Source organism: Archocentrus centrarchus, unplaced genomic scaffold (assembly GCF_007364275.1).
Source record: "Archocentrus centrarchus isolate MPI-CPG fArcCen1 unplaced genomic scaffold, fArcCen1 scaffold_27_ctg1, whole genome shotgun sequence".
NCBI classification, from domain to species: domain Eukaryota; kingdom Metazoa; phylum Chordata; class Actinopteri; order Cichliformes; family Cichlidae; genus Archocentrus; species Archocentrus centrarchus.
In genome coordinates, this window is record NW_022060257.1 from 1676654 (window position 1) to 1690324 (window position 13671).

The following is a 13671-nucleotide window of genomic DNA, read 5'->3' on the forward strand; positions in this document are numbered from 1 at the left end:
ACAGTCTATGAATTCAAAAACTACAAAAAAAAAAAAAACGGAAAAATGGTCTAGCTGGATGGCATTACTTTGGCCTCCAGTAACACTGTAAGAAATCTTGGAGTCATTTTTGACCAGGATATGTCCTTCAATGCACATATTAAGCAAATATGTAGGACTGCTTTTTGGCATTTGTGCAATATCTCTAAAATTAGAAACATCCTATTTCTGCGCGATGCTGAAAAGCTAATTCATTCATGTATTGATTCTAGGCTGGACTGTTGTTGCTCATTATCATCACATTGTCCACAAAGCTCCCTGAAAAGCCTTCAGCTGATCCAAAATGCTTCAGCTAGAGTACTGACAGGTACTAGAAAGAGAGAGCATATTTCTCCCACATTGGCTTCTGTTCATTGGCTCCCTGTTAAATCCAAAATTCTTCTCCTTACATACAAGGTCTTGAAAAATTAGGCCCTGTCTTATCTTAGATAAGACTTCATTAAAGATCTCATAGTACTCATAGTGGGGGGGGGGGCTTCCCATGATGCACTGTTTCATTTTCACTGGCCCTTTTGCACTCTGTTTATACACAACTCTGCATTTAATCATCAGTTATTTTCTGACTCTCTTCCACAGCGTGTTTTTTGTCCCGTGGTTCTGCCGGAGGTTTCTTCCTGTTAAAAGGAAGTTGGGTTTTTTACATTGTTGCCAAAGTACTTGCTCATACAGTAGGGCATTGTTTTGACTGTTGGGTTTTTATCTGTATTTACTTTATGGTCTTTACCTTACAATATAAAGTGCCTTGAGGTGACTGTTTCGTGTGATTTGGTGCCATATAAATAGCGCTAAAATACAGCCCTAAATATAAGCTTTATCATAAAGTAAAGTTTTAAGCCTAATTTTAAAAATAGAGAGGGTGTCTGTCTCCCAAATCCAAACTGGGAGCTTGTTCCACAGAAGAGGGGCCTGAAAGCTGAAGGCTCTGCCTCCCATTCTACTTTTAAATACCCTAGGAAGCGTAGGAGTCAGCAATCTGAGAGTGAAGTGCTCTATTGGGGTAATATGATACTATAAGGTCTTAAGATAAGATTGGCCTAATTAGGTCTTTATGTCTTTAAGACATTCCTACAGTTTAACTAATTGGTATGTGTCATGGTTTCAGGGTAACTACTGTTGCAAGACTACTAATACAACTTGTTAGAATCAAATGTTAATGGGTTTAAACTGAGAGCAACTAGCTACAGTTAGATCCATAATTTTCTTGGATAAATATGCAGTTTTTGTAGTCTTGTATCTGTGCACTGTGTGTGATTTAAATCAAGCAACCAAGATGTAACTGATCTGGAGACTTTCAGCTTTAATTCGAGGGATTTTACAAAAACTTGGCATAAATTCTTCACAGTTACAGCCATGTTTATACACAGTCCCCCATTTTCAGAGGCTCAAAAGTGATGGGATAATTGAGTGACCAGATGTTTCATGGTGAGGCCCGTTCCCTTGTTATTTCATGACAAATGAAGCAGACATAAAATATGAAGTTGAATTTGTATTTTATAGCTTTTCACTCTAATTTTAAATATAAGGTGCAAAGAGATATCAGTGCAAGTGAAGAAGGGCATCATTAGGCTGAAAAACTAAAACCTATCGTAAAAGTTTTAGAAGTGGCCAAATAATCAGTCTGGTACATTCTTTAAAAGAATGAATGCACTGACCTGCTCAGCAACACAAAAGGTCTGAAAGACCACTTATCATGGACCAAGCAGCCAAGGACATATAGGCACAGGTATAATTTCCAAACTGTGGGTTTTATTGTACCCAAGAAAACAAAAAATATATATAATATCAACAAATACAAAGCCATGAAAATTAGTTATTTTAAGAAATCAGTGGACCCATAAGAGAGGTCAACTATGCAAACAATATGCTTAACAAAATAACCGCACTCAACCAACTGAACTGCCCAAATGAGAGAAAGCTCAACTTGTATAGTAACTGGTAAACCATTTTAAAGAGATAATAACCATATTTAAAACACAAAAAGAACCCTTTCCCCCCATGTCATCACAACAGATGGTTAAGTCCATTTTACTGTACGCTGCACTTAAACCAGCTCCACCCTCAGCCTCCTCTTTTGCTCAAACCAGGAAGAATTGGAGCAGCAGACAGGTAACTCAAGAGACACGGGGGAAAAAATAATTACTGCAACTTAGACGTCACTGATAAACCAATGTAAAGTATAACTAATTCACCACATTTAACTTTACTACAACTTCAGTAATTACAAATTAATGAGATGGGAGTCTAAAACCGTACTATATTTAATTTATGTAAATATGAATAAATATTACCAGAGTCTTTCAATTATGTGGTTGTACTGTAAGCAATCACACCACAGAAGACAACTACAGTGCATGAAGACAGAATTTTTCCAACATTAAGAAAAATGGCTTCACAGCAAGTCAAGACTGCTCTCAGGGATGCAGGTGCACCATTCATGAATGGAAATGCAAAAAGGGTTACACAAGGTGCAAAACACTGGTTACACTTAAGAACAGGAAGGCCAGATTAAACTTAACCAGAAAAACATCTAAAACCCTGCAGAGTTCCAAAAAGGATTCTTTGGAGAGATGAAAGATGAACTTGTACCAGAATGATGGGAAGGGAAATAAAACACAACACATGATCGAAAAAACAAAAACCCCACCCTGCTTGTGTTTATTGATGATGTGACAGCTGATAGAAGTAGCAGGGTGAACTGTGAAGTGTACACGGCTATAATCGCTTCTCAGATTCAGCCAAATGCTGCAGAAGTGATAGGACAGTACTTCACAGTGCAAATGGATAATGACCCAAAGCATGCTGGATAAGTACGGTAATCCGAGAGTTTCTCTTTTCTTCAGCGACTAGATCAGTCAACTCATTGCAACCCAACAGAGCAGCTTTTCAGTTACTGAAGACAGAAAGACCCACAAACAAGCAGCAGCTGAAGGCAGCTGCAGTAAGGCTGCCTTCAGCTGCTGCTTGCAGTTCTAGAACCCATCTTCCAAATGATCCAACAAATGATTATCAAGTATTAAAAAGAATCTTTACATTTAAAAAATATGTCATTAGTATGTTAGTATGTAATTTTGGTATGAACTGAGAAAATATTTAATGGAAGAGGATACATTTAAACTTTGACTCATTCATTCAACTTTCAATGTGTTTAAACCATCTGAGCAAACGCTGTCTTTGTAGAACCCTGAATGGCAATTCATTCAACCGAGTTCAAAATGTAAACCTCAGGACTACATAAGACTCTCTGGTGCTTGAAGAAAAGCAGGAGGATCCTCAAAGGCATTTCACTCTAAACAAAAGTGGTGCCTATGCTGTTAGTGTAGCTGAAACACATATGACAAACCAGGTGCATTAAGTAGCCTGTTTTTTGCATGGTGGTTGTTTTAATCTTAAATCCCTATTTGTGGTTGCACACTTCCTCTAAAGGTGAGCTCCTCCTCATATGTGTCACTGTCCCTGCTCCCACACAACACTGCTATGAAGGTGGGTGTTTATCAGACGCCTACAGGTAATAATGATCATCTTTAAATAAGTACACATATACTCTGACTCATATAGAGTATTGTGTCATATACAGTAATGTATCACTCTATTTATGTCCACAGACTATTGTAGTTGAGGGGTTTGCCCAGTGGTCCACTGAGAAGGTGTGGTTTAGTTTCACACTGAAAGTGAGCCAGTGCTCAGTCAACCTTACTCTGTTTGAACTTCAGTTTGCTCGTGCTCATTCATCTGTGGAGAGTGGCTGTATGTGCAGCACAGATAAAACTGTGACTTTATTTCAACCCTGGCACACTGATGATAATAATGGATGATCTAAGTATGAGGACACTGCACTAAAAACGAGTGTCAAAGTGCGCAAACGGGAAATGCCAAAAGAATTTTTACAAGTTGAACAGATGATGAAGTATCAGATTGTGAAGAAAGTATCCACTGGGTTTGAGATCCTTCTGCGGGCTCAAATTTTACGAATTTTTATTTAAAAAAAACAAAAAAACAAAACTTTTTCAGCTTTTTCATTTTTCTTTCTCCATTTTACAGCCATAACAAGCAACATTCTCAAGTGCTTAAAAAAAGGAAAAAAGGCAAGAGGATGAGCCTTTAAATGATATAACTTGTTTTATATGTGATCCTTGAAAGTTTATCAGTGCTTCTTTCTACATCATAGACAATGCAGAGTAGAAAAGTATAGACATAGACAGGGTGAGGTAAGATGGGAGAGAACACAATGCAACAAAGCAGGCCTGCTCGGGCCATAACACCTACCTTGAATAGAATAGAATAGAATAGAATAGAATAGAATAGAATAGAATAGAATGCCTTTATTGTCATTATACAGGATGTACAATGAGATTGGAGGGCCATTCCTGTTCAGTGCCATGCCAACAGAAAATTAAACTCTCTAAAATGAAAATAAAAATATTATAAAAATATTATAATCTAGTATAATCAATATAATCAAGAGATATACAGAAAATAAACAATGTGTAAAATATACAAAAAATAGAATGTATAAAAATATATACATACATTGGTGCATCTGTACATTGTAAGAAAGTAAATATGTGTATACATATAATAATGAAGATGATGAATATGGCACTTGGTGAATGAATACTGGATATTACACAATATATGAATGTTAGATATTGTTCAGTATGAATAATATAATATTGCACAGAGATGTGGGTGTTGCACAGTTACGGTGGGTGAGTGTGTGAGTTCAGGGTGGTGACTGCTCTGGCGAAGAAACTGTTCTTGAGTCTGTTTGTTCTGGCTTTGATGCACCTGTAGCGCCTGCCAGAGGGCAGCAGGTCAAACAGGTCAAAGCCAGGGTGTGAGCTGTCCTTGGCACATGATGCATTCAGAAGGTGAGAAATTACACAAGTTAAGTTTTGTCAAGACTGTTAACTGGAAACCAGTGTGTGTACTTCACATGACAGACTATGAAACACAGTAGATGGTTGGGATTTTTTTTTTTTCTTTTATTTAGTACAGACTTCCATAAAGTGGTGTTTAGCTGTTTTAATGTCTTCAATGAAAAGAAAAATGAAAACAAAAAAAATGAAATCCTCGTATGATTCAGACTTCACTGTCTGAATAAACATTCTGCAATAAATGTTCAAACATTAATAATAAATTTCACATCAGTGAGGGGTTTTGGCCCTACAGCTGCTGACCACAGACATTTTTTTTAAATTTGTGCATGTCTAAATATAAGCAGTGTGTCACAGACGTGCGTCTTCTGTCTCTGCATTGCTATTGGCTGCCACCTTTGCACTTTCTCAGTCATCAGTTTCTTTCCATGTTGCTTGACTTTAGGAAGAGGAAGTGAGAGGGGCTGCTGAAAACCCCATGATACACTGTGCTTTGCAAGGTTCACAGCACTATGAGAAGGGGAAGTGCGAACAGCAGACGAGCTCAGTAACCACACGGCTGAAAACAGAGACAAACAGATATCAATTTCACCAAATAGGTAAGAGCTAAACTTTATTTTTTCACTCATCCTGCTTATTTCTTGTTTTAGGGAGAACTCCAAATCCTCAGAATATTGTGAAGATGTTTCTTTAGTGTTTAGAAATGTGCTGATCTTAAATCTCTAAAGAATACTTACAAGTCAGAAAAGAAAACCTAGTGAAGATCAACAAGTGAAAAAAAAAAAATCTTAAAAATGTAGTCTAGAATAGGCAGTCATCTGAAAGTGTCATCTATATGTACTGGCTTAAGTGAAAAACAAAATATATCAGCTGTAGTTTAGTAGCTTTAAACATGTGACGAAGATGATCGATCTCTTTTCATCTTCAGAGCAAAGATCAGTTAGAAAGAGGGCGACAGTTCAAAGTTTTTCACTAATTATAACAAATCCAGGAGATTCGTACATAGAACAGGTCACCTTGTGTTTTGAGGAAGTTTAGGTATTTCCACAATTAAATTTCCTCCCCCTGTGATGTAATTCAAACCCTCCCAAACTATAACGCATCCATGTTGTTCAGAAGTAGAATTTTTGTTCTGCTTGTAAACTGAGAGGGAACACAGGAAGCGAGATGTGTCAGCGTCGTTTCCCCGCACTGTGGCCGTGACGTTTTGGCAGCTTTAAGACGGACACACCCACACAGAAACGCAATACATAAGCGCGATCTGCTGCATTAAGTCATGATCATATTCAGGCTGTTTTCAGATGATTACAGTAGACGAAAATTAATAACGTTTTCTCCTTGCAGGTCGGACCGAAGAAGTTACAAGATGGCTCACAAGTGCCTCAAGTGTTTAAAGTACACCATGTGTGTCGCCAACTTGCTTTGTTTTGTACGTATGCCTCAATCAGCCACAATCATCCACACATTTTTCATAACTAAACAGTAAGGTGTGACAGATGTGTGGGTGTGTGAAAATTAGTTAGCAAGAGCTGTGGAAATGGTTCAAGTGTCTACTTTGGATTACAAATATTCTGCCAGATGTTCCAATTCTTTCAAACTATCACTTAAATGTAACTACTATACCAACAAGTACTCACTGTGAAAAAAAAGGCTCTTCGGTTTTATTTATTTGCTGAGCTTGCGTTGTTATTATTATGACTCATTAATGCACAAAAAGTATTTCAAAATTATAGCCAATTTAGCTGAACTGTGTATATACTGTTACGTTGGTGGGCAGCCAATCAGAGCAAAGCTGGGTTAAAGGGAGAGGAGCTTAAACCGCTCAACTACACCAACACCCCAATGATGTAAACTGTGAATCAGGCACAGCTCCTCTAGCAGAGTCCAAGCTTAAAGACACAAAGCTGGAAATGAAAATAGCTCCTCTTTATAAACCTTTGTGAAAGTGCTGTTAAAAAGTTCATTTCACCCTGAAATGTAGTGCACTATAAAAACTGTATCTTCTGAGCAGATCTGCCAACTTCCAGGTTTCAAAACATGGCAGCTTTTTTTTAGAGGGGAGAACGAGCAGGTAGATGGCAGAGGTTTGGTCTGTGCTTATGTTTCTGCACATCATTTATAATAAAAACCAGCCCACAGACTTTGCTTAAGACAAAACCACCATCTTGGTGAGGAGATTAAAACAAAGACAGCTAATTTTGTTCATTTTTTTAGAAAGGCAGTGTGAGATAGCTTATTCAGCTGGTCTGGCTGCAGACGTTTACCAGCAGAAACAGCACAACAGGAGGTGCCTTTACATGTAAACATCAGGAATAACAGTCAGGTCTTAGACATTTAAATCATCGGTTAAAATGAAAAATCAATTTATTATTGTTCATAGGTGTAATTACAGGAGATTCTGTTTCAACTTCAACTTCAAATCTTGAGTTCAGATGACTAAATATCCAGTGGATTGTTTACTTAACTCATAAACGTTTGGTATTTAGAAGCACCCAGATTTGTAGTTTTTCAGGGGCAACATTTGGCCGGTTGGGTCAACTCAGCAATAAATCCACTTTATATTAGCTAGATGTCAGATTGTGACTTTTGGGCAACATCTAACCCACTTGTCAATGGCATAAGTGAGCCTTAAATGCTTAAAAGTAGCCCAGATTATGCCCTCATGTATGTGTTATTTAGGTATTCACATGCATAATTATTTTTAGATATCTAGTAATCTTCTCTCTGATCTAAATTAAAACAATGACAAAATGTACATCACGCACTTCCTGCAGTCTTTCCATGTAATGTACTTGAGTCACAGGGGCCATAAAGAGGAAAGTATCAATATTTTATCATCTCCTTTCATTCATTATGAACTCAAAATTTGACAGAAGTCTGTTGCATAAGAATAAAAAGCAGAAGTACTTAAATGTACTCCATTATACTTCTGCCTGTAGCAGCAGTATAAGCACTGAAGCAAAACTTGGTCCCCTGGTGCAGCTCAGTGTACTCTGAAGTGTGTATCGCAGACTTGGCTGCAGTGTGTCTTCTCCTCTGTCAGATGTGTGGTGTGGCCGTGCTGAGCTTCGGTGCCTACATGATGGTGAAACTAAGGTTCGCGGCTCTCACCCCGTCCCTGGCCAGCTTCAATATAGCCAACATCCTGCTGATCACTGGCATCATCATCACATGCGTGTCCTTCCTGGGATTCCTGGGCGCACTCAAGGAGAACCGCTGTCTCCTCTTGACGGTAACACACACACAGCAGAGTGGTTGTTGTGTTTTCTACTCCAGCTGTTTAACACTCCTAGTTTCGGGTGCTTCACCACTGTCTCCCAAACACACATCTGACACCTACATCAGTTATGCACACCATCTTTGAATGCTGAAACTGTAAAGTCACTCTGAGTCGGGGTCTCATAAGGTCCAGTTGTCTGGAAAAAAAAAAAAAAAAAAGCTTTCATTTAGAGGCCACTAGGGACTATTTTTTTCTGCACCTTTTCTGTTGAAATATCTTCACTTATATATCTTCTGAGCATTAACCAGAGGAAGACATTGTTACTGGAAACATGGATTGTATTCCCTTGTGTTATTTCTGCCTTTATGGCCAAAACATCTCAAAACCTGGACCACAAAAATAAAACATCTACAGAGAGGGAGAGCACTGGAGAAAGAAAGCTTGGTTCTTATTTTGGGTGAACACACCCTTTACAGTGCTTTGAAAACTATGCTTTTCTCTCTCATCATTGAATCTACACTTTCTTTTTTTTTTAATTTAATGATATCTTGAATAGCTTCCACCGCCTAAGCTCAGGAGGTAAAGCAGGTCAGCTACTAATCAGAAGGTTGGTGGTTTGATTCCAGGCTGCTCTAGTCTGCGCGCCAAAGTATCCTTGGGCAAAATATTGAACACGGAGTTGCTCCTGATGTGTTCATTTTGTGATATTTCTTAGCTAGAAAGCGCTTAAATGTATAAAGTACTATATAATAGCTAGAGTATTTAAATCCTCTGTAAATGAACTGGTTATTATATAGCACTTTTCTACTCTGCATGAGCACTCAAAGCACTTTATACAAAGTGCCTCATTCACACATTCACAGAAGCACAATTTTCTACACACAGGTGCGTTCTATCAAACACTCACATGCGCTCACACTCCAATGAACACATGAGAGAACAACTTGGTGTTCAGTATCTTGCTCAAGGATAATTTGGCAACCAGACTACCTCCTGAGCTACAGCCACCCCTAGTGGTTTATATGGTTACCAAGCAAGCAAGTGAGCCCCAGTTCAGTCCTGGCAGGAGATAAAAATCCTTTTGGGGTTGTGTCAGGAAGGCATTTAGTGTAAAAATAAATAAATAAATTGCCTAATCAAATATGTGGAGCTCCCTGCTGCAGCAACCCACTGTGAATAAGGAAGAAGGATAGGGTACCGTCTTCTTTATGCAGTACTGTTTAAAATACTTTACACACAGATATGAAAGAGTAACACTCACATAAACCTTCTTCACAGTTTTTCCTGCTGCTCTTCCTTCTGATGCTGGTGGAGCTGACTGCAGCATGTCTGCTACTTGTATATGAGAAAGAAGTATGTGGCACATACACGACACACACCGTTTTGGTTTTAAAGTGAATGTATACATTGTGTGTAATCTGCAAATCTTCCTTTACTATTCAGATTGGTGAAATGGTGGAAAAGGATCTGAAAAAGGGTTTGAAAAATGCAAAAGCTGAAGCTGGAAATTCGACAACAGATTTGTTAAGTGACTGGGATCTTGTTCAGACCACAGTAAGTGTGTCAGGTTGGAGATGTACATACAGTTCATTTCATGTAGACACAAATGGCTGTAAAATATTTTTGTCAAAATAATTTTAGTTTGAATGCTGTGGAGTTGAAAATGCAACTGACTGGGGGGAAAAAGTGCCTGAATCCTGCTGTTCCACTAAATGTACGGGCTCAAAGACGGACTACTGGCCAAAGGTAGACTCATCTCTGATTGACTTGCTTTAATGTACTATAGAGGTCAAAGGTCAAATTCTTATTGCTGCAGGTCATTTCAAATGTATGTTGTGTGTGCAGGGTTGTTTGAACAAGATGAAGAATTCGTTTGAGGATAATTTCCTAACCATTGGGATCTCTGTCATTGTCCTCTGTATTATTGAGGTAAGCTGATAAATCACAGTAAAGTGAACCTGTGGGGTTAAACAATAACCTGCAGGTACAGTGAATCTGCAAAATTGCTCATTAGATATGTATAAAAGCCAAAAAAAAAAAAAAATGGAAGCTGGCAGCATATTTATGATCCGTCTTAGACATGTTTCCAGTTTGTGCCATAAACACCAATCAGCCACAACGTTAAAAGTGAACAAACTGATCGTTTCACTGTAATAAAATGTTCTGCTGGGAAACCTTAAGTCTTGCTGGCAAAATGGATATTATGATACGCAACACCCATATAAACATTGTTGCCTTATACTGTACATAATTTGGTTTTATTTATACTGTGGCGCCAGTTAACAGTTGCCTCAAGGGGCTTTACAGGTGCTGGTCATAAAATTAGAATATCATGAAAAAGTTGATTTATTTCAGTAATTCCATTCAAAAAGTGAAACTTGTATATTATGTTCATTCATTACACACAGACTGATATATTTCAAATGTTTATTTCTTTTAAGTTTGATGATTATAACTGACAACTAATGAAAACCCCAAATTCAGTATCTCGGAAAATTAGAATATTGTGAATATTGAAGACACCTGGTGCAACACTCTAATCAGCTAATTAACTCCAAACACCTGCAAAGGCCTTTAAATGGTCTCTCAGTCTAGTTCTGTAGGCTACACAATCATGGGGAAGACTGCTGACTTGGCAGTTGTCCAAAAGATGGCCATTGACACCTCGCACAAGGAGAGCAAGACACAAAAGTTCGTTGCTAAAGAGGCTGGCTGTTCACAGAGCTCTGTGTCCAAGCACATTAATAGGGAGGCCTGTATACCTGTATATTCTAAGGTAAAGATCTATAATATTAGATGAGAACTCCAGTAATCAGATTATCTTCTGAGCACGCAATGGGCAGTGGTGGGGAGGAAGAACCCTGCTTTCAAAAATCAATAACTATCCATGCATTATCAAAATGACAACTCATGTTATTTTAGTAGTAGGTACTGACTTAGAGGATTTTTTATTTACTCAATATGTGAAAAAAAGTCAAGAATTCCCACTGGACAAACTTGTTTTTGTGACTGTATGAAGAGTTCAGAGTGATATCTCGTAGGCAGTATTTTCCAGTTTAATTTCTACTTTTCTGATTTGTTCACAGGTCTTGGGAATGTGCTTTGCCATGACACTGTTCTGCCACATTAGCAGATCTGGACTGGGCTACAAGTTCTGAATACAGACATCAAACTTCATGATCTTAATATTTTACAGTAAATATCATTGTAAAGTTATTACCAATTGAAAAACCCTGTGCAGGAGGCTAGAAGGAAAACCTTCTGGAAAGGTTTCCTTAAGAGAAACATTTTATAACTGCTTGCTTAAAGCTCAAATTTTTTCATGCACTTGAATCCAAAATTAGTTTTCTGGCATCTTTGGTGTCCTGTAACAAGCAGCTTTATCTACTGTATGTATAATGTCATTTCAGTCAAAGGTACATTACTGTACTTATTTTTGTATATGATTGTTGCCAAGTTTATCTCGATGTCTTCGTCGCACATTTTTTCAAGAAAGACATTTTTGAAAAGCAACTGTTTCTGTAAAATATTACACCTCTTTAATAAACTACTTAATGACGACAAATCTGGAAACAGTATTTCTTAGAGTGTAAACTGTGTTCTTAGACTCTGAACGATCCTCTTGCTGTCAGACTTCCTGTTTCTGGTATGCTGTTTACTGATCTGTGGTGGAGCTTTAAAAAAATAACCACTTCCTCTTTTGACCCCGCACCGCGAGTTTCCCCAAAAAACATTTAGTTTTAAACTTAAGTTGTTTTAGAGTATGAATAATTATTTATTTATATATATATATATATATATATATATATATATATATATATATATATATATATATATATATATATATATATATATAAAAATATATAAAGACTTACAGTTACAGTAACAAGTTAATTTCTTCCAAATATATTTGAAGAAATGAGACGTGTCCCAAAACCGACAAACACAAAAGTGACATTCCAGAAACGAAGCCCAAATGTACAGAAAGCTGAAACAGAAAACAGATGAATTCATTTATTTAAAGAATAAATCCTGCATCATTACTTGACAAAAAAAAAATCTCTTAAAAAAAAAAAAAAAACTAAGTTTTGCTTTACACATTAAAATAATTTTGTTCTTTTTTGAAATCACACAAAAACAGTAACAAGAAAAATTTTTGTAATTTAAAAAAAAAAAAAAAAAAAAAAAAAGACTGTACACAGCAGAAAATACCATTTATTGCAAACTGAACACCCCTGACACCTCAGAAACTATAGACAAGTACTGCAACTCACCTACAGATATGAAAAGACAAACTACTCTGATACAGCTCTCTCATCCTCTGTAAAAACAGTTGTGCAGAGTCTAGTCCCCCACCAACCCTACCCCACCCACCCTGTGGTGCCCCTGTGAGCATCTCACATGCCCTGAAGCCGCTGAGGTCCATTTGAACAGGGATGTGGCACCTGTTCCCTGTCCTCCAGATGAACACATTTAGGAGACACCACCTTAATGCAAAATTGAGCCAAAATGTTTCAACAAGCTCTCTAAACTCACTTTTTTTGTTTTGTTTTAAGCTGATGCACAGAAAACCTGGTCTGACATTATTCTAAAGCATTCTTGATCTTACATTATGGATTTAAAAAAAAAAAAAAAAAAAAAAATCTGTTCTTGCTTTTGCTGAAAGTTTATAAAAAGCAGCTCATTCAGAAAAAAGAAAAAGAAAAAAAAACAAAACGATTTTATTCAGCAGCTTCAGGCCATTCAAATACCCAAGTTACACTTAAATATCACTGGACAGGCTCAAGTTTCAAACACACCGCCCTCCACATTATAAGTTACAGTTCTCTAAGTGTTGCTATTGTAGTGAAACCCTAAAATGGTGCTATAACCTGTTGATACCTAATTTGTGCTCAGGATGTGTGAAATCAAAGTTGGTTAAAATGCCCCTGCTTTTGACAGTATCAGAGTCCAAGTGATTTGGAGGAGCCAACAGTACCGTGCCTAAAAGAACATTCATATTGGATAGAGAGAAACAAAGCGAGCGCGCTGGTGAACATTTGAAAGACGAAACATTCCCAGTAAACATCTGGTCCACCTCAGAGTGTTGCACTTGCAGTTTAACATCTGCAAATATATCAATAAATCAATAAATATAGTCACATGACTACATGAGTCTTCTGGAAGCCAGCACAAGCCAAAAATGGAACCGTTACAGACTAGCCAGAAATTACATAAAATTCATTCAGTTGTGAAGGCTGTCACTCTTTATTTCAAAGTGCAAATGTTTGAAGAGCAGCCATTCAAACTGAGAACATATCATCTGTTAGGACATCAGACAGTTTGAAAAACAGCATAGGGTGCAGTCTGTTCAACTGCTGCCTGACTGGACTTTAAGGAAACAACATCGTCCCAGCCAAATGAGGCAGCAAAAGCACTAAACTCATCCAGTCTCATCCCACTGCAGACTTTTCTGCCACACAAGTCCAACAACCCTTGTAAGGTAGCAAGAATTATATCTGACCCACTTAGTCTGAACTCAGCTAAGATAAGGAAGAG

The 13671-nt window shown here is 37.6% G+C and overlaps 1 protein-coding gene across 1 annotated transcript; it reads left to right on the forward strand.

Moving 5' to 3' along the window:
- Nucleotides 1-5352: 5352 nt before the first annotated feature.
- LOC115776179 (leukocyte surface antigen CD53) lies at nucleotides 5353-11694 on the forward strand. Its single transcript, XM_030723761.1, has 8 exons — nucleotides 5353-5512; nucleotides 6258-6342; nucleotides 7957-8145; nucleotides 9412-9486; nucleotides 9577-9687; nucleotides 9775-9879; nucleotides 9979-10062; nucleotides 11220-11694. Exons 2-8 carry the CDS (start codon nucleotides 6280-6282, stop codon nucleotides 11289-11291), a joined length of 699 nt encoding a protein of 232 aa, XP_030579621.1. The 5' UTR covers nucleotides 5353-5512; nucleotides 6258-6279; the 3' UTR covers nucleotides 11292-11694.
- The last annotated feature ends 1977 nt before the right edge of the window (nucleotides 11695-13671 follow it).

Coding starts and splice junctions, on each gene's coding strand:
- LOC115776179 (XM_030723761.1), top strand. CDS start 6,280: ATGGCTCACAAGTGCCTCAAGTGTTTAAAGTACACCATGTGTGTCGCC. Junction 8,146..9,411: donor ACCGCTGTCTCCTCTTGACG/GTAACACACACA, acceptor CCTTCTTCACAG/TTTTTCCTGCTGCTCTTCCT. Junction 9,688..9,774: donor GGGATCTTGTTCAGACCACA/GTAAGTGTGTCA, acceptor AAATAATTTTAG/TTTGAATGCTGTGGAGTTGA.